This window comes from Anopheles coluzzii, chromosome 2 (assembly GCF_943734685.1).
Source record: "Anopheles coluzzii chromosome 2, AcolN3, whole genome shotgun sequence".
NCBI classification, from domain to species: domain Eukaryota; kingdom Metazoa; phylum Arthropoda; class Insecta; order Diptera; family Culicidae; genus Anopheles; species Anopheles coluzzii.
This window is the reverse complement of record NC_064670.1, coordinates 49,108,940-49,133,400: the sequence shown is the minus strand read 5'-3', so window position 1 is coordinate 49,133,400 and position 24,461 is coordinate 49,108,940. Positions and strand designations below refer to the sequence as shown.

The 24,461-nt window shown below is 43.5% G+C and overlaps 1 protein-coding gene across 2 annotated transcripts in view; it reads right to left on the bottom strand.

The window, feature by feature from the left end:
- LOC120961119 (G protein-coupled receptor kinase 2) overlaps positions 1–24,461 on the bottom strand; it is a 59,590-nt gene that overhangs the window by 10,028 nt on the left and 25,101 nt on the right. For both annotated transcript variants that reach the window (XM_049607979.1, XM_049607980.1), the window contains exons 4-7: positions 19,532–19,627; positions 12,109–12,229; positions 9,065–9,378; positions 8,724–8,823 (exon numbers count right to left, since the gene is read on the bottom strand). In XM_049607979.1, coding sequence (XP_049463936.1) covers positions 8,724–8,823; positions 9,065–9,378; positions 12,109–12,229; positions 19,532–19,627 — 631 coding nt within the window. The remainder of the gene's footprint in view (positions 1–8,723; positions 8,824–9,064; positions 9,379–12,108; positions 12,230–19,531; positions 19,628–24,461) is intronic.

Below are 24,461 nucleotides of genomic sequence, written 5' to 3'. Positions count from 1 at the left end.
TTAGATCAATTTTAATTTCACGAATCTTCAATGATTCACCAATCTTCTTAAGAGATTCATTAATCTTTGGAGATTCATGAATATTTAGAGAATCTGAATCTTTGAAGATACATGAATCTTTGAAGATTCGTGAATCTTTACAAATTCATGAATCTTTGAAGATACGTGAATCTTTAGAGATTCATGAATCTTTGAAGATTTGACTCGAGATTCGAATCACTCATCACTGAAGATTCATATGAATGAATCTCAACAAAAGATTCATGAAACCCAACACTACACAAGTGGTACAGGCAGGCCTTGACCGACAACGGTTGTTGAGCCAAAAGAAGAAGAAACGCAACTAAAAAGGAGTCTATTGCTCAGACAATGCTCACAATCAGGAAGAGAGATTCAACAACATTCCATCATCACTGCCGAGACTGGGTGAGCTTGTGTCGGCAGAACCGCGGAAACACATAAACAAAAAAAAATCCCATAAAACTAATCGTACGTGGTCGTTGTTTTACTTCATATTACGGTTCCCATTCCCTTCACTAACCATGCGTATCAATCATGGCTGAAGCCGAAGTCGAACGGAACTGTCTTCTGCTCCGGCAGGCCATCTATAGCCTTAGCCGTGTGTCGTTGCGTTCCAACCATCCAAAACGGGGTGACAAACGGTGGGCTTATCAGCAAACGACCGAAGCGCGCTCTACGCTTCAGGCGTTTCCGTCGTCGGTCCCAGGTCCCAGCATCAATTCGGCACGATTACCCGGGTAAATGTGAACCGATGCCGGTCGGATGACGCGTCTATCTATGGGGACCACTACCACCGCAAGCACCGAAGCGAAACAGATCCCTCTGCTCATGGACAGTGAACGCCCAAAATTGCATCGCCTCTACCATTTGCTTTCCAGGGGCCGAAGCGCTTTGGATATCACAAACATAGGACAGAGCCGGTACGTACGTTGCTCATATTCATAAGGAATTCTTAGAAAATTAAACATACCACATACAACATACAACATAGCGGAGAATTCGTGCTAAGGCTGGCCGTTGTGATGCAGCATTCCAACAGTTTGGTGGGATACATTATTGATACAGTTGCGTCTCCCGTCCTACCAGATACATGCAAGTTTGCTATCGACCAACGCCGATGGAGATGTAAATGTCGTAAAAGTTTTCTCTGAAAACGTTTCCTCGACCTCCAATCCTATTCCACTGAAAGCTCACAAGTCCGGCGAACGAGTTATGTTTCCCCATACGCCGTTCAGCAGCGCAGTACAAACACATGCGAGCAAAGCGAACACATGATCAGGGATTGGATCCCGAAGAAAAACAGGCAGAGATAGAAAGAGAGGGAGCAAGGAGAGAGAGAAAATAAGAGCTTGTCGAAACCAAACGTAGCTAGTCGGGCAGGACAACATTGGCAAACAAACACGATACGTGTAATCGAGAAATAATTGAATTAGACCAGCGAAGAGATCCTACCCTCCAGAGTTGACAAGTGATTTACTCGCACAGTGTACGAGAACGCCAAGGACTTGTTTCTGGTGTGCTGCATGCGAACGAACGATTCAATTCCGGGCCACCCCTCTGCGCGGAGCACTGGGAACGGCTTGTAGTGCTATGCGCCCGCGGGACAGAGAAAGCCTTTCCCGCGACTATCCCAACGCAAAGCTTACACTCTGAGTATGTGTCTGAGAGTGTGGAATTGTGTGAGTGTATTTGCGAGGGATGGAAAAACGGCAAACATCATTAATTCATGGATGATGTATGTTTTGCTAGGGTGTATGTTTAATAGCTGACAAACATTGCACGGGAAGTGAGAAGCGAACGAACGGGAAGTAGTGGCGCGGCTCTTGTTTGCTCGCAAATGCAACCACCTCCTCCCCCGTTGGGAAATGAAGAAGGAGCAACCAGGCAGGCAGCGCGGAGATTGGCAACTCTGTCGGGAAACATTTGCCAGCTCTTCTTACCCTGCGCCAGACTGAGTGGCGATGAAACGCCAAACGCGACGACAGGCACACACCGAGAAGCACAGAGAGAAACGCCAAAAGACCGGAAGTCATCCGTCAAAGTTTACGTCTTTATTGATTTTATGTTTGCATCGCGCGCACCGCACACAACCCTCTGCAATAGCAAGGGAAAGGAACAGTGCAGCTTTCCCGCTATTCGGGGAACTTGGACGGAGAGTTGTTTTATCACAAATTGGCTAAATAATGAGCATCATAAAGTACGGGGTGCTGAATTGCATCTAATTACGGGAAGGTTTTACTGATTTCCTTTGCAGATAGCTTCGTACGGGTCGGATAAACGGGCGAAGCTTTGATATATAGTACAGCGATGACCCACTTTCCTGGCCAGAGTGCGTCGTCGATTGGATATATCAAAGCAAGGAAAATTCTTGGGAAAATTGAAATGTGAAAAAAGGCATAACATATTATGCTAAACAAATCATTTCCAAATTTATATAAATGTTGTGCAATAAGAGCATTGTTCTATAATCCTGCCTGTAGTCTTTGTAATCTCTAAAAAAGGGCTAATCATGTATTATACCTGTTTTGTTTTACGTAAAATGACATTCGTTCTAGTCGGTCTAATGCAACCGTAAAACTTCATAACAAACCTAAATTTCACGACATATGTGTGCTCCGTTCAACAACCGAAATGCCGTTAAAAATAGTATTAAATTCCATTCAAACAACTACAACTGGTCAAATCAACAAAAACAAAAAATAAACATATATATAGATATATAAGTTGCAGGTCCTACACGAAATGGGGTTGGAAGGTCTCATTCCAAGAGCGGTATAGTTCGGGAAAATTCAGGAAACTGTATTCCCTTACCGAACCGTGAAATAACCTCTCACATCATAAAATAAGAAAATTTATAAAAGAAACATGCAAAAGATCCTTTCGTTAGGGTTTACACAACGATAATATAAAAGATACTTCGCGTTATTTATGAACGTAAAATTTAAGATCGATTCCAGCTGGGTGACAACAAGTGCACTAAACAAAGAACAGCAAAGATATGATACAAAACGTTTGAAGTTGTAACATCGAAAGTAGATCATTGCAGAACATAACAGAACAGAACATAAACTAAACTACAAAAACAAAACGCAATTTCAACATCTCAACTTGCAAATTGCCATGGTAATGTTAGTATCATACAACTAGTTGATGGAGTATAATGCCGAATGAGTTTCTCATTAGTGGCAGTTTCAGTTTTAATCCGCCATACCCATTGGCGTCGAGTGCCCTGCAAGTGCATTAAGCGTCGACTGACCGAAAGGCAGAAGCTTTGTAGCGCAAGTAGTAAATCGAACCTCTAATGAGTCCAGCCAATAATGACTAACCGAGCGCAAACTTCTCAACAAACTGTTCGCCCCATTCTGAGTGCGTAACAGTGTCGTTTAATTACTCACCAAACTGAAAACCTTCGCTAAGAGTCTCAAACCCCTGTGCTGTGGGTAGCTACTAATGACAGTGGATAAAAGTTACCATCGCTCGATTGCTTTCCTACACACAAACGCGCTCCACCCCGATCGTCCCAGGGACTTTTTGTCCTCGTAACGCATCCGTACACACCCCGAAGAGAAAGGGAGAGAAATAGAGAGAGAGTACACCAACGCAGGGTAACAGCAAACAGGGAAGCGCGATGCAACTTGCTCGCTTTCCTTTCCCTCTCAGCTGCATTTATGGAGCAGCGCAAAAGGCAATCCCATTTCCACGTGACATGAAATGCTGCCATCACTACCACCTACCAGTGTCGCGGTCACAACCGCTGCAAAAGCATAGGAGTACATTGGCTATAATGGTGAAGCCAACCAGTAGAGTCGAAGGAAAGCCAGTGACTTGCAACGATACCTTTCCTCCTGGAAGACGAAGAAATCCATATCGATCCACAGAATAAGCGTTAGTGTGAGTGTATTTTTTTACTCCTGCCTTTGCTTATTCGAGATGTTTTTAGCAGCGTCCAGTGGAAAGTGGAAACTTTCCTTCCGAGATGCGGAAGAGTGCTTAGAAAATGCTTTTCTTCCGGGAAGGCAACACCCCGGACGCGAGAGGTGCAGCGCTTGAACAAACGGAACGCAAGTCGACAACTGGAGACAGAAAAACGAGGTAATGGCACTAAAAGGAAATATTATTATGTACCATCTACTCCACCACCAGCCAAGCCAACCTCCACCACCCATCCAATCAAACCATCTTTACCCGATTTTCAAACAACACTGGTGTCGTCCCTACCGTACGGTGCCGGTCGGTGGCGAAAGTCAAAAATTGTTTGAGCGCACAGGCGACGGAGGGAAAGAAAAGCAGACTCCAAACGACACTGAGAGGACATTAAAAGCCTTTCCGCGCGCTGGTGTTGCCGGCCGCGCGGTGGAATTTGATATTACATTCCATTCGCTGGAATCGTTTCATCGCTCATTTCATCAACGCTTCATCCTCCGTCTGTGTGAAAAAGAAGAGAACGGTTGTTGGTTTGCTTCAAAGTTTTGTAATCAATTGTTTGCACTAGTGGTCGTCCGCATTCCACACTTTCTCGAAATCGTGGGCTGTAAATGTTCTACATTTATCAATACCTAAAGCTTCATCCATCAATAACGTAACGCGGATAGGGAGGGGAGAAGGGTTTTCGTCACGACGTTACGATTTGTGACATGAGGGAAAGGGGAGCTTTGGGACTAAAGGAACTAAATGTAATGCAAAATTCCAGCTTGTAGAATCCGGCAAATTTGACCTCTGACACGACCATAGTGTCAAATTATTCAAACGGATTATAACTATAATAAAGTCAATCTGCATTAGATGGTTGCTTAGGAAGCATCTTCAGCGTTACACCTTAAGTCTTCAGACTTCAGTTCTTCCATCTTCAGTTCTTCGGTCTTCAGTACTTCAGTCTTCAGTACTTCCGCCTTCATTTCTTCCGTCTTCAGCCTTCTGTCAGTTAATTGTTGTAAAATCAGTGCTCACTACAAAATTAATAGTATAAGATTATTCTTCTTTTTGGTTCATAACGGCCCGCGTACATGCCGGCCTGTACACGCTTTCGAGACTTAGTACCACACAGCCAAATAGTCAGTCTTTGCTAACGGAGGGACGATTCGTATAAGGCTTGAACCCACGGTCCATATGAGGCTTTTCTTCCCTCTTTACATTGTGTTACATTAGGGAGAGATAGCCAAACATTTCAATTTTAGCGTTACGTAACTGATGGATGAAGCCTTCAACGAAACAACCAAGCGCGTTAGAAGTTTTATATTGTACAGCACGCAGGCAAATAGTTGCTAATTAAGGAAAGCACAAATAGTTGCCTAAGGGGCCATTTTCGTTGCTGTTCGAATGTATGTTCAATGGGACTGTGGGTTTGCTTTAAGAAACGTTCATAAATTCATTTCTACTACAGCATTTTACAGCAGCATTTTTCACCGTCAGATGCGTTTGCTGGTAGTTATTGCTTTTCGCAGTCCGATTGTAATCTACTTATGCAAATGGTTCCCTACATTTTGAATGATAAACGGAAGCATATCCAATAAGAAGGAAGAGTACACTCATGCAAGTCAAATAATAACCACGTGCACACCCACCGGATCGGTACAGTGTCCCCGTGTGCAAGTCATGCCACCACCAACTGTAACCATAAATAACTTCTCTCAATTGTCCCACTTTTACTACCACTGCTTTACTCTTGTGCCAGTTGCTTCCTTCACCAATATCCATCCGCCGGAACCTGGGTCTGCGGGAATAACAAAAAGCTTGCCACCATCATAAATTATCCCGTTACTACGGAAGATTGACAGCACGTACATCGTGTGTATGCACATGTGAACACGTCCTGGTTCCCGGTACGTACACCAACAAATGGTCACCCTTTCAACAAATAGTTGCAATAGTTCAACAAAAAAAAGGAACAGCCACGTCATGTTTGCCCTCGCTGCCAATGAGCAAGAGTGCAAACCATGAGCAAACACAATTTTAGCAACAAAGTTAGTTTTCATTGATCCATCCAAAATGTCACTCGGCAGGGCAAGGTGTCCGCACCAGCACTGGCCAGCGGTGTATGAACATATCTACATAAAAAAGAATGAACTGCATTGAACGAGCGTGATCGAGCGGCTCTCGTATTAGCCTTCTCTCTCTTGATTGAACCTCGAAACCCCGAGCAGTTGCCCCCCGGGTCCGTACTAGATTCCAGCGATCACTAAATGGATCTCGTGGCCCGTTAGTGCCGAGAGTCTGCTGCATAAATTACGCCGCACTGACACTGGAGGTTAAGTGTGTTCTACCCGACTCACTGAGCGGCCCTGTTCTGACTGCTTCTCGGACAATTACATACGTAAACATTCATGTCTAAGCGTCGAGAGCGGCCGATGGTCCAATCGGCGCAACGTTCACCCCAGGAGAGGCCGATAATTCGTGCTAATTGGAAAGGCGTACGATATAGCTCGGGGACACCTACGTACCAGTTAAAACACTCGAACGGCAGAGACAATTGAATCACACTCACAAAGCAAAGCATGGAACAAAATTATTCATCGAGCTGTGTTTCTGTGTTTTCTAAAGCTAAAGTCAATTGGCATTTAAATACATAAATCGATTGATCGGGACGCACAACCTCGTTTTATTCTACTATAATAATAATATCAGCTGGAATTGGACTCGTCTCTATCAGAGATCGAATGCTTTGTTTTATATTTAAATTATGCCGTTCTCTCCACTATGCCCACTTCATGCTAAGAACGAAGTGCTTTCTATTTGCTACCATTTTTACCATACCATCATGGAAAATTCCAAATCCATGACCCAAAGGCACACCAATAAAGCAATTAGCGTTGCCTTCAGTCATAACTGTAAACTTCCAACTCGATTGCCCAAGGATTCTGGGGAACAGAGACACACATACACACAGATTCCCCAAACCACTCCAAGTGCCCTCACAATTCGTCTTTCGCCACGCCCTTTGCTATAATTTATTGAGTGCCCAGTTGCGTTCCGCTGCCTATCGCACACCGGCGTCAAACGACAACCAAGAAGCTAATGTGGCATGAAAAATGGAAAAGTAAACTCGATTTTGCATTGTTACTTCCCACTTTCACCTTGCAAAAAGCAGCTCGATTGTCTCCGGTCGTCTGCTGCGGCGGGGCACGGCGACAGAATGTTCCATCTGGAAACATTGAATCCGAAACCACATCAATCACTTCTTTCAGCACAACACTGAATCAGGTGCAAGAAGCACACAGTTCGCTACTGGCAGGACACCACCATGAGCACTTGCCACCGGTGTCAACTAACACAAACGGCACAAATGCCGCCACAATAGTCAGATGGTAGCGGTGGTAGTCAGTCACACTCTTCGCGAAATAGGATCAGCCTGGAAAGTAGGACCAAGGCCCCCTGCCCCGATGCCCTACATGAGAGCTGCCAGCTGCCCGTATGCCCATAACGCACAATCGTCGCCCGCGTCCTCTGTCTGTCCATCAGCGCAAATATGCTGCACGTGGCAAATCGTAGCTACATCCTCGCATTTTGACTTTGGCCCGAGACACGAACACCACGAACAAGAAAAGGCTTCCCCGTCAGGAGCTAAAAGCTATTTTCACTCAAAAATATATTATTGCCAGCTTTTTGATTGGAAAATTCAATTTCACTTCGCGCACGCTTCGATCAACACAGGTTTCCCGGCCCATTTTTTCTCCCCCCAGCTTCTCATGAAAGGTTTGAGCTACTTAGACATACTTCTATATGTTTTCTTCTGCTTAAGTTGAAACGTTACCCACTCCTGTGAAGGTCACCGATTCGCACGACGGCGACAACGCCCCACGACAGTTGAGATTTTGAGCATGACAGTGCGCGTGTGGGAAAACGCTCCACCTGACGCACAAAAGTTGCTGTTGAACCGAGTCTTTAGAATTCTTTTCTCCGAAATTCTAGCACTGAAAGTGTACGCCTTTACCACGTTAAAAAAAGGCCCAATTTGATATCCTTCGTTGCACAGGAGTTGTTTAAAACCCTATCGCAGAACGAAACCCCGTCACCAGTACTACGTTAGACGGCTGTCTGTACCACTTCTGTACCGCTGCAAAGCATCAAAGACATACATTATCCTGCTAGCCTACGCTGAAGAGGACACTCGAGACGAAAAGCCTGTCATTATCGACCATACAGCCAGCAAGCAACCAGCCCTAATCACAGTCCCTTGTTGTACAGCAGACTGGGGAAATTCGAGCAATGCAAACCACAACCGGCAAGAATAGTTTCATCCGGTGCAACCATCCCTGCTGCCGCCATTAGTGGGTCAGGTTTAATCCCTTGCCCAGGGTCTTCCGGCATGTCGTAATGTTTTCAGCAGCGTCTTGATCAGTATCCCATACATCCGTGCCGGTGGAAGACAGACGGACCGGTAAAATCGAGCAAACATTCATCTCTAGCTCAACAAAACGATTGCGGTATAGGCATTTTGCTTGGCATTGGCTTTGGTATTTTACAATTTCAACCTTCCCCTCCCCCCTTCTTTTTTCCCGTCTGTCGGCTGAGCATTGCGCCATTCGTGACGAATTCAAACATCACAGCTCCACTGGAGCAGAATCTGTCTACTGATTACATTGAAGTGCACAAGGATGATGTTATCTTTCGGTGGAAATGAAATACGCCAAGACAGAGCCCGGGTCCTGGGGCACTCCGGTGGTGGCCGGTCGTCTCCTTAACCTCCTGTCCCATCGCATACGTACCTGTGGAAGTACATTGAAGCCTCAAATTCCCGGAATGGTTCGCCGGCCAGGAAGGCCCGCACGGCCGTAATGGAAGCCTCGAACAACTCTTTGCTGCCAGCTGAAACGACAAGCGTTAGAGAACATAGGGCGACGGTTAGACGATGGCACTGATGGTAATCGAATGGAAATAGCCATTTAGTAGAATTGCATCGGATTCAGTGGAGAGAGCAGAAAGCAAGCGAGCCGAGCAGGAGGGCTGATCTTTCACAATCGCCCTCGTTTTCGTCGCTCCCTTGCTATCCCTGCCCACTGTCCCCGCTTCTTCTTCTACTCCACCGTTTCACGCACGGCACACCTACTCGAGAGTTTGGTCCGGATCTGCCCCACCATGTCATCGTTCAGCACGTCCAGCACGAACTCGTCCTTCTCGTTGTTGATGGTGTTGGTGGTGACCGAGTTCGAGCCGGTCAAGCTTTTCTCCGGGTCGTCGTGGTTGCTGAGCTTCTTTGTGTCACCACCGATGCCGCTATCGTCGTCGCACTTTCCCCCGTCACTATCGCATCCGCCGCCTCCGCCACTGTCCTCGCGCTGGCTCTCGGTGCAAAGACCGAGGTAGCGCTTCGCGACCTCGAACGCCAGATCGACCCGGTGCTCATCGGCCGCAATTTCGTATCTGCAAGCAAGTATAAAAATGGAGCATACGTTAGTGGAAAGAAATCAGCGACAATCAGGCTAATTACATCGTGCGCACATCATGCCACAGTGTGCTCTGTAATCCCTGCTAGGGTTTATCTCCTGAATGTTTGTGGTAGTTTTTGTTGTAAATATTTCAAAAATCCATTACAAATTATGGCTACAAATGAATGATTCAATATGTACTTCATGTTGAATGCATTAAGCTGATACAGTTTCCAGTGATGCTTCCGTATTCCGAACCAAGTGGCTCTCACCTAACAAACTCAAAGATAATACCCGTTTGCTAAGTGCTTTTAAAGATGCTAAACTACATCCCTCGGATCGTTGGATCGTCCTTTCTAGTTACCCTTTGGAGCTCGTACGTCAAATTTGGAACCTTCTTTCGCTTCATTCTACCCGCCTGTCACAGCCAATTTGTTTCACTAACATCACCGGATCAGGGGTGAGGGGGTGCGCGCGGGGTTTAATATGATACCGAGAAGTGTCTGTGTACGTAGTTCAAACAATTGCCACCATAGAAAAGGAGCACGGCGAGCTAAAACTTTGCACACCATCATGCATGCTGCACTAGCAACGGTGCACCCGATGCCATACGATGGTGTGTAGCATTCTTGTGTCCTGGAACGGGTACAGGAAAGTTCAACCAAGTTCATACCAAGAAGACACCCCTGCCGCTTCCGCGATCATTCCCTCAAGACAACGTCAGCCAAAATTGCATTTGCCTTAAAAGCTAGTTTCATTCGGTTCTCAAAGCCAGGAGCGTTCCCTTGCCGGGCCGGCCAGGACGAAGATGCACATCTTGGACAGGACGGCATCAACACAACGCGGTGATGGTGTGTCCCGGATGCAGCAGGATACAAAATTTATGGCCCTACTTTGGCGCTTGCTGTACTTTGCTTCTTGACGTTTGCCACAAGTCGCACATTTTTCCAACAGTGTAGGGGAAACAGGAAGCAAAGGATGAACGTATGACGCTCCACTGGCAGCACTGCTCGGCTTGTTCCGGGGGAGCAAAAAGCAGCAGAGACGCAAGACTTTAACCAACACCAGGGCCATGCGCACGAGGTCCATGCGCAGTAAAGTGCGCTCGGTTCGTTGGTGGAGAGCTGTGCTGATGAGGGCAGTGTGGTAATTGTTAAAATGTGATTAAAAACAAAAGCTCCACGGTGTGACATCATGGAGCAATGGAATAGTGCACCATCGAGCAACCTGGACCAAGTGCAGGACGAAGAACGGGCTTCGGAATCTGGGAAAACTCTCTGCCAGCGAGTGTAGAGACACGTTCATCTAATGACCGGAAAGTATAAAAGGCCAAAAAACCGACCCCAGACCGAGAGTGAAGTGGCACCATAATTCATTTTCGTTTCAAACAAACGAACGACCCAATTCCCGATGGAAATTCTGACACACTGGAAGGGAGGAGAAAGCGAGAAGCGAAGAACACCACATTGTAGCTGCGCTCTAGCACAATTATTGACGCGATTAGTTTCTGCAGTGAAACGTTCCGTTCAGCCTCGTACGAAAAGCGGTAGTTTAGAGAGCATGTACTTCTCGGAATGGAATGAAAACCTAAACACCGCTTGTTGATGGACACTCTTTGATGAAATGTTTTCTAGCGTCAATGTTAGTGTACCCACTCGTTTCAAGAAAATTGATTTTTTTTATCTGTCTAATAGCAAAGTTAAACAATACTGGGTGCTTTAGACGTTAAACTACTTGATTTTGTTTTTCCATCCAAACAGTTGATGCCTTTGGCATGTGGATATTTGTTCCGGCTCCAAATAGTTGAAGACCAATTAAGAGAGCTAACCCGTTTTTATAACATCCAAATTGTTCATCAGTCGTTTATATTCAAATAAGAGCGCCATATCCCTTTACCGTATGATTCCAACGTTTACGTATGCAAGAAAGAAAAACTTCTTACACCAACATACCGAACCCTTTTCCTTTCACGTTGCATGCTGTAACGGGTGTGCTGTGATCTTTCCTCATATTTGCTCGGCGAAAATCGAAAGCATGCTATATTTCATTCCAATTCTCCACGCAAGCAAGCGTCGCCATCGCGGTAAGAGTGCTTTTCTGGCTAGCTGTTGAAAATAAAAGCAAACGTGTAACGCTTCTTCATTGTGCCAAAAACAAAAACGATTGCCATTGTTTTCCGGTCAAAGCGGTGTAAGCGAGAAGCCAAACCACCATTCGTTCGTTTGGCATTTTCTTCCGTGTGTCCACATATTCCACAGACACAGCAGAGCCTCCTTCCGGACGGATAGGAAACACATCCTTCTTCCTGTCGCCGCCAGCTTGTGCGGGAGCAGTTTAGCGCGCTGGGTTTTTATGATAGCACCATTAACCCACATATTTCCGCGGGATTATATTCAGCATTGGAGCAGCATAGATTTTCCATGGCACGCGATAAGCAGTAGAACGGCAAAAGGGGTTGGGTGTGTAATCCACTCACACGCGCGAAGGTTTACGCTCGTAGCTGCGTCAGCGGAACAATGCTTGCAGGCGTTCCGAAGCTATCATCCCCGTGGGCAGGGGCGTGGGAACTAGAGTGGAGGAGGGTTTTCTAATAATTCTAGCGAATTTTCAACTAGCACAAGCTGGCTCAGCAAAGCACAAACCACAGTCATATATTTTCCTTTCCGACAACTGTTACGCGCATGTGACGCACATTCCTCTCTCTGGCCCACGCTACTACACTTACCTTGTGGCATCGTCGAGAAAGGTGATGTACCGGGAGTACTGGGGCCGTTTCACCTTGCAGAACTGACGGAAAAGCTCACGTCCGATGGGCTGCTGATCGACTACGTAACCATAGCTTACATCTGAAACAACAACGACCACAGAAAGAAAAAGCGATAAGGAAAGTGACTAGCAACTACAGTACTTAATGATATAGAAGGTATGAAGCAAATATACAGCAAAGCGGTTTACACTTTTTAAACAAAATTATAATTCAATCAAGCATTTATTCAACTTTAACGTCTCTAGAGATCTCATAGCAAATAGACGCCTAGAAAATTATTCAGAGAAAGTCCAGTAACAGCTTTTTTCTATACTGGCAAATAGAATCTGACAGCCCAAAATGGAAAAAACGAGCTAATTTCAAACGAGCGACCTAGAAAACCCTAGTGGGCAGAATTTCGAAAGCAACCAACCATGTCTAGGTCCCGAAGAAGATTGACCAAGCGAGAGTGGCGCCCACCACCGCTTTTGGTCAAAGTATCGGCATCGAATAAAGCATTAATAATCCAACGAAACAGCGTGGGACGAATCCTACCGTAAAAGGAAAAAGGGCTCAACCCGAACTTCAGCAGTTCACACAGCTGAGAACATTCTGCTACCATTTGACCCCTTTTTCTTGCACACTTGAAATTAAAACTCGATGGGGTTCGAGACGCTGGAATCAAATTAACTATGCGTTCCGAATGGTCGGTGTGCAATGAAACATCAAAGGCAGGCTCCAGGCCACCGGAAGAAAGGTTCTAAAGCTTCATCTCGTCCGTACCCCGTGCGGTCAGGTGGAATCAGCTTCCGGCGTTAGATTGTTGTCTGGTGCTTTATTATTAGTTTTTATTTCAATGAACCGTATTTTGATTAAGTGTTCCGACAAATCTCTCAACTTATTTCAAGCTCTTTTGAAAGTGTAACTAATGCGAAGCATATTTCGAAAAATGTATTAGGATTAGCAAAGGAGTAAAAGATGATGAAATGTATTCTATCGACGATTGCTCACATCAATCCTGTTTGCAATCTCATCGAAAGGGTAAATTACGATTGATAGTCCCATTGATACCTTCGGTCCCTCTATCTCACTATTCTTTATTATGCCCTCCTTCTACGAAGCTCATTCTATTTCGTCATCAACGCCCGTATGAGCTGTAATAAATTGGAAAAGCGAACCAGAACCTAGACGTGCATTGTGTGCAATGAAGTACGAACGCATTGAGCAAAAATGCAGCACTCCACGCGTTACTATGTCCGGTTCTGTTCTCGATCCAGCGTTTATCACTCTTCTGTCCATCCACGATGACTGCTTTCTTACGACTCAAGCCGTACTCATCGCCCGATGCGAGCGTTAATCTATATTAATGGCTATGACCTCGCCCGGACACAACCACCTACCTACGGATTGAAGTGCACCACCATAGAAGAAATGTAAACGATCCGTTCTATTCGAACCGAAAAGGTCTTGGCCGTCGAGACAGCGTGAAGTGATGTCACACCAACGCGTACATCGGCTAAAGTATGATCAAACTTTGTTGATCGTTTCATTGAACACAGATGACGAATTACCTGATGTTAAAGTGTGAAGAAAATACTTGTTATCAAATATACCAGAATACTAAAATATTATCAGTATCAAGTACATCAGTATTAAGATTCTTGAAAGTTGTCCACAAAATGTATCAATAAGCAACGAATAAACCATCAACAACAGCAGCAAGAGTGAACAAAGGAACATGAATTAATGACACAAATCGTTACACTATTGCACCGTAACAACCTTTAAACGAGAAGGAAAGTCTCCAGACTACGCGAATATAGCGCAGCTTTTCCAGTGTCTATCATTTATCCAACAATTTCCCCCATGTATATGCCCTTGTTGGCTTCGAATATTTGGCATCAGTACAACATGACTAAGTGCTGTCGCATCATGTCGTATGTGTGCTGGCGTCTTCTGCCCAAATGCAAGCCAAAAGGAGCGTCATTCCAGCCATTTCACCAGACAGCCCGTAGTGCTGCAAAGTGGCGAGCGATGAAGAAGTAGTATGAAAGGAACGAACATTTATCTCATTACTTCCGTCCGTAGCATAGCGTATTTTACCGGTGCTACCCACCCAAGAGAGATCCTTTATTTGTTCTACTCTTTTCATCGTCCTAAAGACAAACTCTCGTCACGCAATGTTGTTTTAATCAATTTCATCAGCTCGTAGTATTAACACTCCCTCAGCAGAGTCGCTCCTCCTGTACTCGTGTGCTCTTTGATTTGCTTTGATTCTCCCTGATTTCTTTCGCTCGCTTCCGTGCAAATGAACATAATTTCATTTCGGCTACTGTATTTCGTTCATTTGCACGAACACATGTACATAGCCCCAATCATTTATAGTACACCACTCTTGGAACATCTGCACCCCGCCAGCGATTTTGCTCGCTGCATTATGACTTCATTATAATATAATAATAAAAGCACTGATTGCGTTATCGCGTCAAAAAAGGAAGGGCCCGATACGTGCAGGGTGCGAACGGCGAACATATTGTTAAACAACCAAAGTAAAAGGCTGCCAGGGGGTAAATACATCATTACGCGTAGTTGATGTATTTGATTTTGTTTTATCTTTTATGGCTGATATGATAAAAACGCCCATTGGGATCAAAGGAGAAAAACATTACATCAAACAAATCGTCAAACAAATATTGCAATGGTGCGATCAATGACATCACACCACCGACAAACCGACGTGACACTGGCGTTTCAAAAGTGTCCCACACGAAAGTACTGTCATTTACCAGTGAGGCGATCACTTCTGTCAAAGTAAGCTCTGTTCACTGCTGCTTCGATGTAAACAACTTTTCTAAATACAAATTGCGAAGGAAGTGTGAGGCAAGATTTTGTGAGAATTATTGGACAAAACACCCAGAAAAATCATTTTATAAGTTTCCAAATCAATGCAAAAGATGTGAGAAGTACATAAAACAATACGCATTAGATTTTGCGAAGAAAAACAAAATGGGGATTTAACAGATTCTTCTCTATGTCAGTGTAGTAAGCGAATCATTATAGAGATGGCGCTAGTGTTTAACGTATTTTCATTTGAAATAAGGAGACAACTTTTGAAGCTCATTTTGTTCGAAGTGTCACGTCGGTTTGTCGGTGATCACACTGCGTTTTGTAATAAACTATAATATATTGACAACTACCTACCCTAAGAAAGATATGATTTAATATGTCGTGAATAAAGCTTCATTTTCTATTTCAAGATAACTTGCGTGATATTCGTTAGGCTTCGCTTACAGCATACATAGAGACCTACCGGTCGAAGATAGTTTGCAACAATAAATTAAATTACATCCATCCATGTAAACCATGGAACGTAAAACTGTGCGGCAACAACTTTATGTCCCAGTAAAGCGGTATGCTATCAAAGAAAACAGCATCAAACACGTGACCCCACGCCGGAGACATTCAGATCTCGGGAGACAGCAAGTTGCTAAATAAATGGCATTTGCTATCCCGGGGAACTCACCTGGACGCCCGGGAGGTGACTGTTTGGCACTGTTTCCAGGAATGCTGATTAGATTTTCCAGCAAAACCACACCACTGGGAGAAATTTTCGTACCGAAAGCAAACAATCGATCGATACGCGCTCTCGGGTCTGACTTCCGATTCCGCCCGCCCCAGGGCTTCGCGTGATTCCTCATGGCGTGCTATGGGAGATTCGGTCATTCGGTGGATAGCTTGGCCAGGGGGAGAGAAAGCATGTAATTCCCATCTTTTTCGATCATCTAAATCCCATTAATGTCAGACGATGAAAAGCATGGAGAAATTGCTTCACACTGGGACGCAAATCCTGCGCATGGGATGATAAAATTCATGTCCTTTCTCCGTTGGCTGCCAACTCCGTCGTGTCGTGCCTCGTACCCTCCCGCCACTTCAGCAGGCTTGGTAGATCCGGTAGCAAGCACACCGGCATTTACTGTCTGCATTCACGAGTCGTACATCTATATGTTTGGAGGAAATCGTTCTCAATCTTACAACGAATCCCAACGTGAGCGACATGGGAAACTTACCGCCGACACACTTGAGAAGAATCGTAAACCAACACACACCAACACAAGCACACATACAGAGGATACACCAATCCAAACTGTCAAGTTTGCTCACGTGTGTGTACACCGAGGGGTTGCTGCAGAATGCAAAGAATGCAAATAATGTAACACCACCACGTACGCTTGCCTCCTTCGGTTTCGCAACCAGATAATGGTGCATTGGCAGTTGGCTTACGTATAACCGCTTTCTACTTCATTGCTATCAACAGAATTGATTTGCTTTCTTAAGCAAATGTCACCCTACACCACACTCTATTCATCGGAGGATTACATCGATCAAAACGAACGCAGCAGTCACAAAATGCGATTGCCAAACAACTTAGCAACTAAATTCCATACATCTAAATGTCTCCGCTAGCCTACCGTTTTAGAATCGGCGGCAGAAGTAACGGGGAAGGATAGGATTGTGAACTCCGTTGTTTTCCTTTGGCACAAGGCACGGGAAAATCGATCAGAGAAAACAATTGATTCAATCGAGGCTCTCCTTGATTGAAATACTGGCCTATCTCTGCTTGGTTGATCGGTTATTTGTGTAAATGTTATTACAAACGGATATTACCACCAGTTTTCCTCTTCACACAGACTCACGCATACAAAAGTATGATCTAGAACGCGAGGAAATGGGTGTGATACAAAAACAACTTTTAGCGTTAAAACATAATGAAAGGAACTTTCGCTGGCTTCATATTCCCCTTTGATTTACCGTGTGAAAACACATAGTTATGAAAAATTTTCCTTCCTGGCATCAACAATCCATCGACAATGTTCACACCAAACAAACCGAAATCAGAAATTTGATTGGAACCCAATTCACTCAACGTATAGGGGAAGGTAGGTAAAGACGGACACTGCGGGTAAGATGGACACTTCTCATAAATGCATGAAAAAGGTAATTTTTGAGTAATTCAACAATGTAGAATCCAAACTGAAGGTAAAACAACACATTTGAGAACATTTTTGGCATAATATATATAAAATTGATTAAATCCACGAAGAAAACAAATTTTCAATCATGTGCACCCTTGTGGATCTAATTTGACTACTGCCGATCTTAAGCTCTACAACTTGTATTGTTTATATTTCCGGCAGTTTTATTTCATGAATGGGTTGTCGTGATCATTAATGAAAAAACTGGCAAAAGAACGAGAATAAAAGCAATACAAAATATTGTTTTCTGGTGGTTTAAACATTCTGACATCAAAGCGGGAAAGACGGACACCTTGTTGTAGGGAAAGATGGACACCGAATTTATTGATTTTTTACATCTTATATCAATTGGTGATGAATATATTTCTTCAAATATCTTAAATAAGGGTATTCCGATGCTATAAATTAATCAGTAACTAGAAAAAGTAATAAATAAGCGATAAATGAAACACCGGTCAAAATAGCAGTCATGCGTTATGCTATTACTCGCTCGACGCTGATGAGGCGCTTCACTAAATCCAATATCTTCTGACGACTTGGACAACTTTAAGCAATAAAAAGATGAGGCATTTATACGACATTGTTCAGGGATAGATGAGAAATTCTATTGGATTACAAAAATCAAATGTTGAATTTTGACATGGTGGAAAATGGATTAAACTGTTAACAAGTCCCTCATGAATACTGGGGTCGTGGACTTTTTGCGGAGTAATTTCCTAAAAGGAAGTTCTAGACTTTTGTTCTGTAAGCTAGAGCAACGTCAGCTGTAAGTGCGCGATATGTCAATAATGCTTTAGATGCTGCATTCTACGATATATTACAAGCGGCGTTTACAATTCCTAAATTCATGGCTGAATGAATCGCCGTTGCAATAGACCAAGAATTGGTTTATAAACGTACCAGGACGTGGAAAGCGATAGAATTTGTTAAAATATTGTAAAACTCTTCACTTTCTAACCTTTTCTACAGGTGTCCATCTTACCCTTCATGGTGTCCATCTTTCCCATATCAGGTGTCCGTCTTACCCGAACATTTCAAAACTGCACGAAAAAAAACATGTTTTTCATTCATGAAAAAAACGCAAAAATCGATGGAAACTTAAAAGTTTTAAAACATTTTCTGATAAAACATGAGTGTAAGATAATGTATGCACATTTTCATGGTCGTGGCACTTATATATCCCTAGATTTTTACCATTTCCCTTAACGTGTCCGTCTTTACCTACCTTCCCCTACACACAAAACGTGTGCGGAAAGTGCAGACTTACAAGCGCCACAGGACCTGCTTTGCATTTAATTACATCGTATCCATTTCCCAATTTACACATTTACTGCAGAAACATGGAAACCTTTTTTTTGTACACTTTTATGATACATCTATCGTAAATTTTGTAAGCATTATCAACGCAGTTTCAGCCGAATTTGTACCGATTTTTGTCAGTAATGTGCTATATCATGAGAACATCATCGACCGTTTGATTTCACTCAACACCACCCCGAACAGAAAGGAAGGTTCCATCAACAATGGATAAATGTGTATCTGTGGTATATTGCCGGGGTTTTTAACGACCGCTATCATCAACCCCCATTTACAAGGGAAAGTCAGAGGGGTATAAATGCACTCCAAACCCACGACAGGGCCTGTCCTGATGCTCCCATAATAATTGGTTGATGGTTTGAAGTGGTTTTATTGTACTTTGTTTCTCCCGCTCGCCCGTGTGGGTGTGTTGTACACACGTTTGTCCGTCCATTCACTGATTGCAAATGAATGGGACGAGCCCAAGCGTTGAACGCGCGGAAGGATTATTTATTTGTTAATTAAAATTACTATAAATTAGCTTAAATTTATCGTTTTTTTCTGACGTGGTTGTGCAGTACTGATCCCTTGCGCAAACAAACAGACGCGAAGTAATTAGAAGTGATTAATGTGGTTCCTACTGCGGCGCAAGTAGCATTTAACTAGCGATTCAATAGCTTGATGAAATCTACATTCAACATCAATATACTGTATTTACATTTTAATTTTACGAAACTATTGACGATCTCTCTTAACCCGAAAATTTGTTTTTGCGAAGAAATTATTAACCAATGTCAAATCACGTGACAGCTTTTTGCCGCCTTCGTCATCTTCACCATAGCAATTCTTGCACATGCCATCTCCATTCCATACTTTTAGACATTCTTTCTTACAAGCGAGTGAGCTTTCGCTCCGTTCCTTCCGCTGATTGTTTGAAGCCAGACAAGTTAACTTCAAGATATGAAACAGCATACCACGCTTTCATCTTGTGCCTCAATTTCCGGTGATTCAATTTACTGTGTGACGCCGGGGAGCCATACCTGGGCCCCGCCCCGCACACCAACCAAACTTACCTATTTTGTTCTTGAGATCGATGCATTGCGATATGTGGGGAAACTGAAGGATCTTGCGCCATTTTTTGCTCTTTCCTTTGTTGCTGTCGGAGCCTCCTGTAAAAAAAAGGAAAAGAAAAGCCGTGGGTTACATTCACAAAAATATGTAGATGAAATAAATGAATTGGAAGGTTATCAGTAAAAAAACATCCCCAGCATAAATCACAAGACTAGCGTACGCCGGAAGTGGCAAGGGTCGGAAAAAAATAGAATGAATATATCAGCACCTTGTTAGAAGAGGAGATTTTTTTTTCTCCCCGTTTTACTAGCTATAATAAAAAGGTTCATTTTGTTACGGTTTCCTCAGCTAATGCTACCGTTGAATACCGGGTATGTGAGAAACGAAGCCCCAATGCGTCCATTAACATCAATTTGGTGATGCAAGTATTGAGGACATAATTTTCTGGGAGGGAAATATTACGTCTCTGCTAGAGTCTTTTCGATCCCTGGACTTGCATTTTTTACAGGATGGTGTCCAATTTTTTGCCAAATACCACAAAGAACCAGACCCTAAACTGTTATCTTCATTTCCAAGAAGGCCAAACACGACCTTTCCCTACCCGATGGATCTACCAAATAGTGCCGAGAAGTATATTCTTCTATCATATCCACTGAGCAGCAGCAAAAGATATTATGTACACAATACCTCACTCGAAACAGCTGAACATTGTGTGAGTTTGAATACTTTAGATTTTGTCAAAACTCCGATACGATCGTTGACTACACAGTAACTTGTATCACAATCTACCACACTAAACGACCAATGCCTGGCGGCATATCCTTGCAAAATTTCTAGCCGATAAAAGAGGCACAAACACACACACACACAAAACCAAACAAACAGCAATGGTAAACAAGGGTCCCACAGAGTAATCAAACGAACCCGCCCTGCGGCACCAGGCGACAAGCGGTAATTGAAACGGAAACGGAACAACATTCCACCGTGAAACGGACCGATTGCAGTGATCCCTCAGGGAGTTAGAGAATAAATTAAATGTGAAAGCAACGTACAGTACAGTATTGAAAGCACGGTTGACAAAAAAATACAAGAAAAGTCTCCACCAACGCAACTGCTCCACGTGCAGGATAGAAGGGCATCAGAGTAGGGAAGAACGGTACAAAGAAATATAGGGGGAGCAGGAGCCCGATGTGGAAAAATGCTCTATTGAATTCCAGCACTGGAATGAGATGAAACATTTGTGTTGGCACATTTAGATGACGAGGTCGCCGGAGGGTAGGAATATATTGGGAGTAGAATTTCAGTTCATTATGTTGAATATTCTCTCCTCACAATCGGTGATTAACGTTAACACCATGCGAGTGTGTTCTTGCATAAAATGGAAAGCCCCGATAACAGGATGCAAGGATCGGGAGGATTCTAATCGTTTTTTTATTATTAGGGGAAAGCCGATCAAAATGGACATGTTAAGCAGTTTCATGAATATTCATTAAATTGTTCATGAAACACAACACACAATACACTCTTCTATTTAATTTAATTAAAATTTCCACAAAACCTAAAAAACGCAAACATATGGAAAACTGCGTGGTGAAAATTTGGCATAGCTCTGGGACAAACACGTATTCAAAAGTGAAACGTCAAAACATTGGGGCATAACGGGCCACAACAACAGCGCTTAGGTAATGGTAAAAGCTTTTGCGCACGCAGTGTGACATGTGTTCTCTTCCTATCTGTCATTTTTTAAAAATATACTTTAAAAATAACATTAACAAAACACTTTTAACGCGTTTCAATGGGCAAAATCGGATGCTTGAAACTATGCCTGTATGTTTTATTCTATGGATAAATACAACACCATAGCCTCACCAAATGCCATATGTCAAAAGAAACAGCCCATTTTTCCCCAAGCACGATTTATAATTTTGCCCCAAATTGACATTATATTCTTCCTGAATAAAATCACATAGATCTATATTAAATCGTCCTGCTTTCTTCATACCAATTGTATAAAAATATCATATCTTTTAAAATATACCACATAAAACTCTTAGGCATTCCAGTGACATTAATTAAAGCTATTTTCAAAGTGGTATTCAAGTGGTATTTTCAATAATTATCATTTTGACAGTAAACCTAATTTTTATTTTTCTTAAGTGTTGTTTAATAACGAGTTATAAAACTCACATGGTGTTGAGAAAACACTCCAATGAACACATTTTAACTCTTAGAATTTATCCTTGCTGTGAAATAATGATAAAAACGGGTGCCCATTTTGCCCCGCATGCCCCCTTTGTTTCCGTTTTCCCTTATAACGTTCAAACTAATGATGGGTAAGATAGAAAACAATCCGAAGTCAACTCCAATCCGATTCCAAAAGGTAGGTCCAACTAGCATTATCTAGAGTTATCCGGAATCTTCCGGAATTGGAGTCGGAGTTTTTTGGAGTCGGATTAGGAGTCGACAGGAGTAGGAGTCGTTCGGAATCGGAGTCGACCACAGTTCATGGGAGTCAGAGTCTTTCGGAGTCGGTCAGTGTCGGAGCCGGCAAAAGGATGATGTCACCAAGTATTGATGCCATCGATATGCTCCTGTTTACGAAACTCCTGTTTACGTATTGTCAAACCAAAAAAAAAAAAAACAAAAAAAAAACACTAAAAGAAAACAAATGCCTGCCCGACACTAACCGACTCCAACCGACCCCGAATTCCATTTAATTCTGATTCCAGCCGACTCTGACTCCAATCGACTCCAACTCCAGACGGAACCAGTAGTTCCGATTTTGTCGGAGTCAGGATCGAACTAACAATAACCGGAGTTGAATCCACCACTCCGGATGTGCTCCAGAGAGCACATCACTAGTTCACACACAGCTCCAGCTAGACCCAATACCAGATTTAAAACCGCTTTCCCAAACTCGATTGAAGAGGAATGATAGTGGCAGTTGCCTGGATGCAATCATTGCTTTAATTTATTTTATGAGGGTCTTGGTCTGTAAAACGTACAATATTGCAAAATATTTAAAGCTCAAAGGAAATTCCCATTCTGTACCATTATGACAATCGTTCCCGAATTCAATCGTTAGTTTTAAACTCATCGAATATTTCAATAACAAGCATTTGTTTTTACTAGTCCTGGTTTAACATAACTACACCAAATAAAAATATCTTCATGGCTTACGAATCGCACTAATTGTTTGCTACTAATCATTTAGTTAATGCGACCCACGATGATTTACAAGAACATAGTTGTCATCAAGTGATAGCAGGCAATCACTCCAAATGAGTTGACATGACGCAGCATAATAAAGCAGACTAAACCTATTCAAGCTAGACTTCATTGTAGTTAACGGAAGCTAGATTGTCAACAATTGATTTGAAGGGTGAGGTTTAAGATAAAAACAGACAAACTGTCCCTACTGCTCACGCCAAATGCTAGATATATTAAACAAGCTGACAAGGCACAACATTTCTACAAAACCATTTCGCTGGCATTCGTGTTGCCCCAAAGCCATGCTATGCTGCCGGTGGCGGTTGGTGGCGTGCTATGCTCGAGTTAGTCACACGCTTCGTTAGGTTTGGGAACAATTTCATCAATCAGCTTTTTCGCTACACCGCGGTAGAGCCCGGGCGTGTTGTGGTGAAATACGGAGTGTTTCGCGGGAACGGAACGGTGCCGAAAGTGCTCGGTCACCACCGGTCAGTAACTCTGCCCCTTCCCCTTCTATTTAACTCTCCCTCTCTCTCTCACACAAACACACACAAACACACACAAACTCACACACTTTCGCTCCCTTTCTCGAGGGCATACAGCACATTCAATGAAATAAACTACAGCAGGTCCACGGTTGATGTTGCTGCAACCAGTGTGCACGAAATCAAAAAGCATCACGGAATCATATCCTAGACTTTCGACGTCGTTTTTGTGTAGTGAAAAGCGCGCTGGCGTAATGTATGAAACCCGCCACAATGTATTTCAGAGATGGGATACTACTGCGATCCAGGGGGAAGCAGGGAAATGCCGTTCATTTCGTTCAATCGGATCAATTGTCTACCACCATTTATGGTCAGGGAAGTTGTGTGAAATGAGGCCGGTCGGGGGCCAATTGATATTAGTTTCAATCCCGCCACCCACCCCCACAACCGACCACTGCCTAGACACACCCGACAGCATATTAGGCCGTAATGTATTTTACTTTTCAAATTTTAACCAGTGCATCGCTACAGAGTGACTCCGTGCTGCAGAGTAGTAGCACGTATGTATCTCCTCTACACACACTTCCGGTATGAGAACTTCTACCCTTTCTAGTACGGAAACGCACCATCCAGTTTCAAGTTGTGCACCACCAAATACACGTAGACGTTGGTTTGAACGGGACATGGGATATTATCGCGCACATACACCACCGCTCACTTTCCCAAGCAACATTTATCAACCACGGCGATATTTAACGAATGACTGAACGTGAGATCCATGCAAGCATGAAATTCTCGATCCATTTCATACCCCATCGGATTCCGCGCGTGTGCCTGAGGTGCTTTTGTCCATGGTAGTCGCACGGGAAACAAGCGATCCTGCTGAAAAGTAAAGCGTGATAAACGAATGGGACACGCCACCTAAATTCGTCCGAAAAGAACCGAACGAGCAGGATATTAAACTCAAAGCCCTTATCGTTATCTGTCGTACCCACACACACACACATACACACACACATGATATACTTTCTTGATTTTCAATCAATTCAAAGGCTCGTACCAGTGGATCAATAATTCGACGCGACCTGACGTCCCCAGGAAGGAAGAAGCAAAGGACAAATTATTGATGTGGTGTGGCTGTGGTGTCAATGCTCGATTTACATCCGCAACCCTCGTTGATATGCTGTCCAATTTAAAAAAAATCGTCCTGGTTCGCCGATAGGCACATAATCGATTG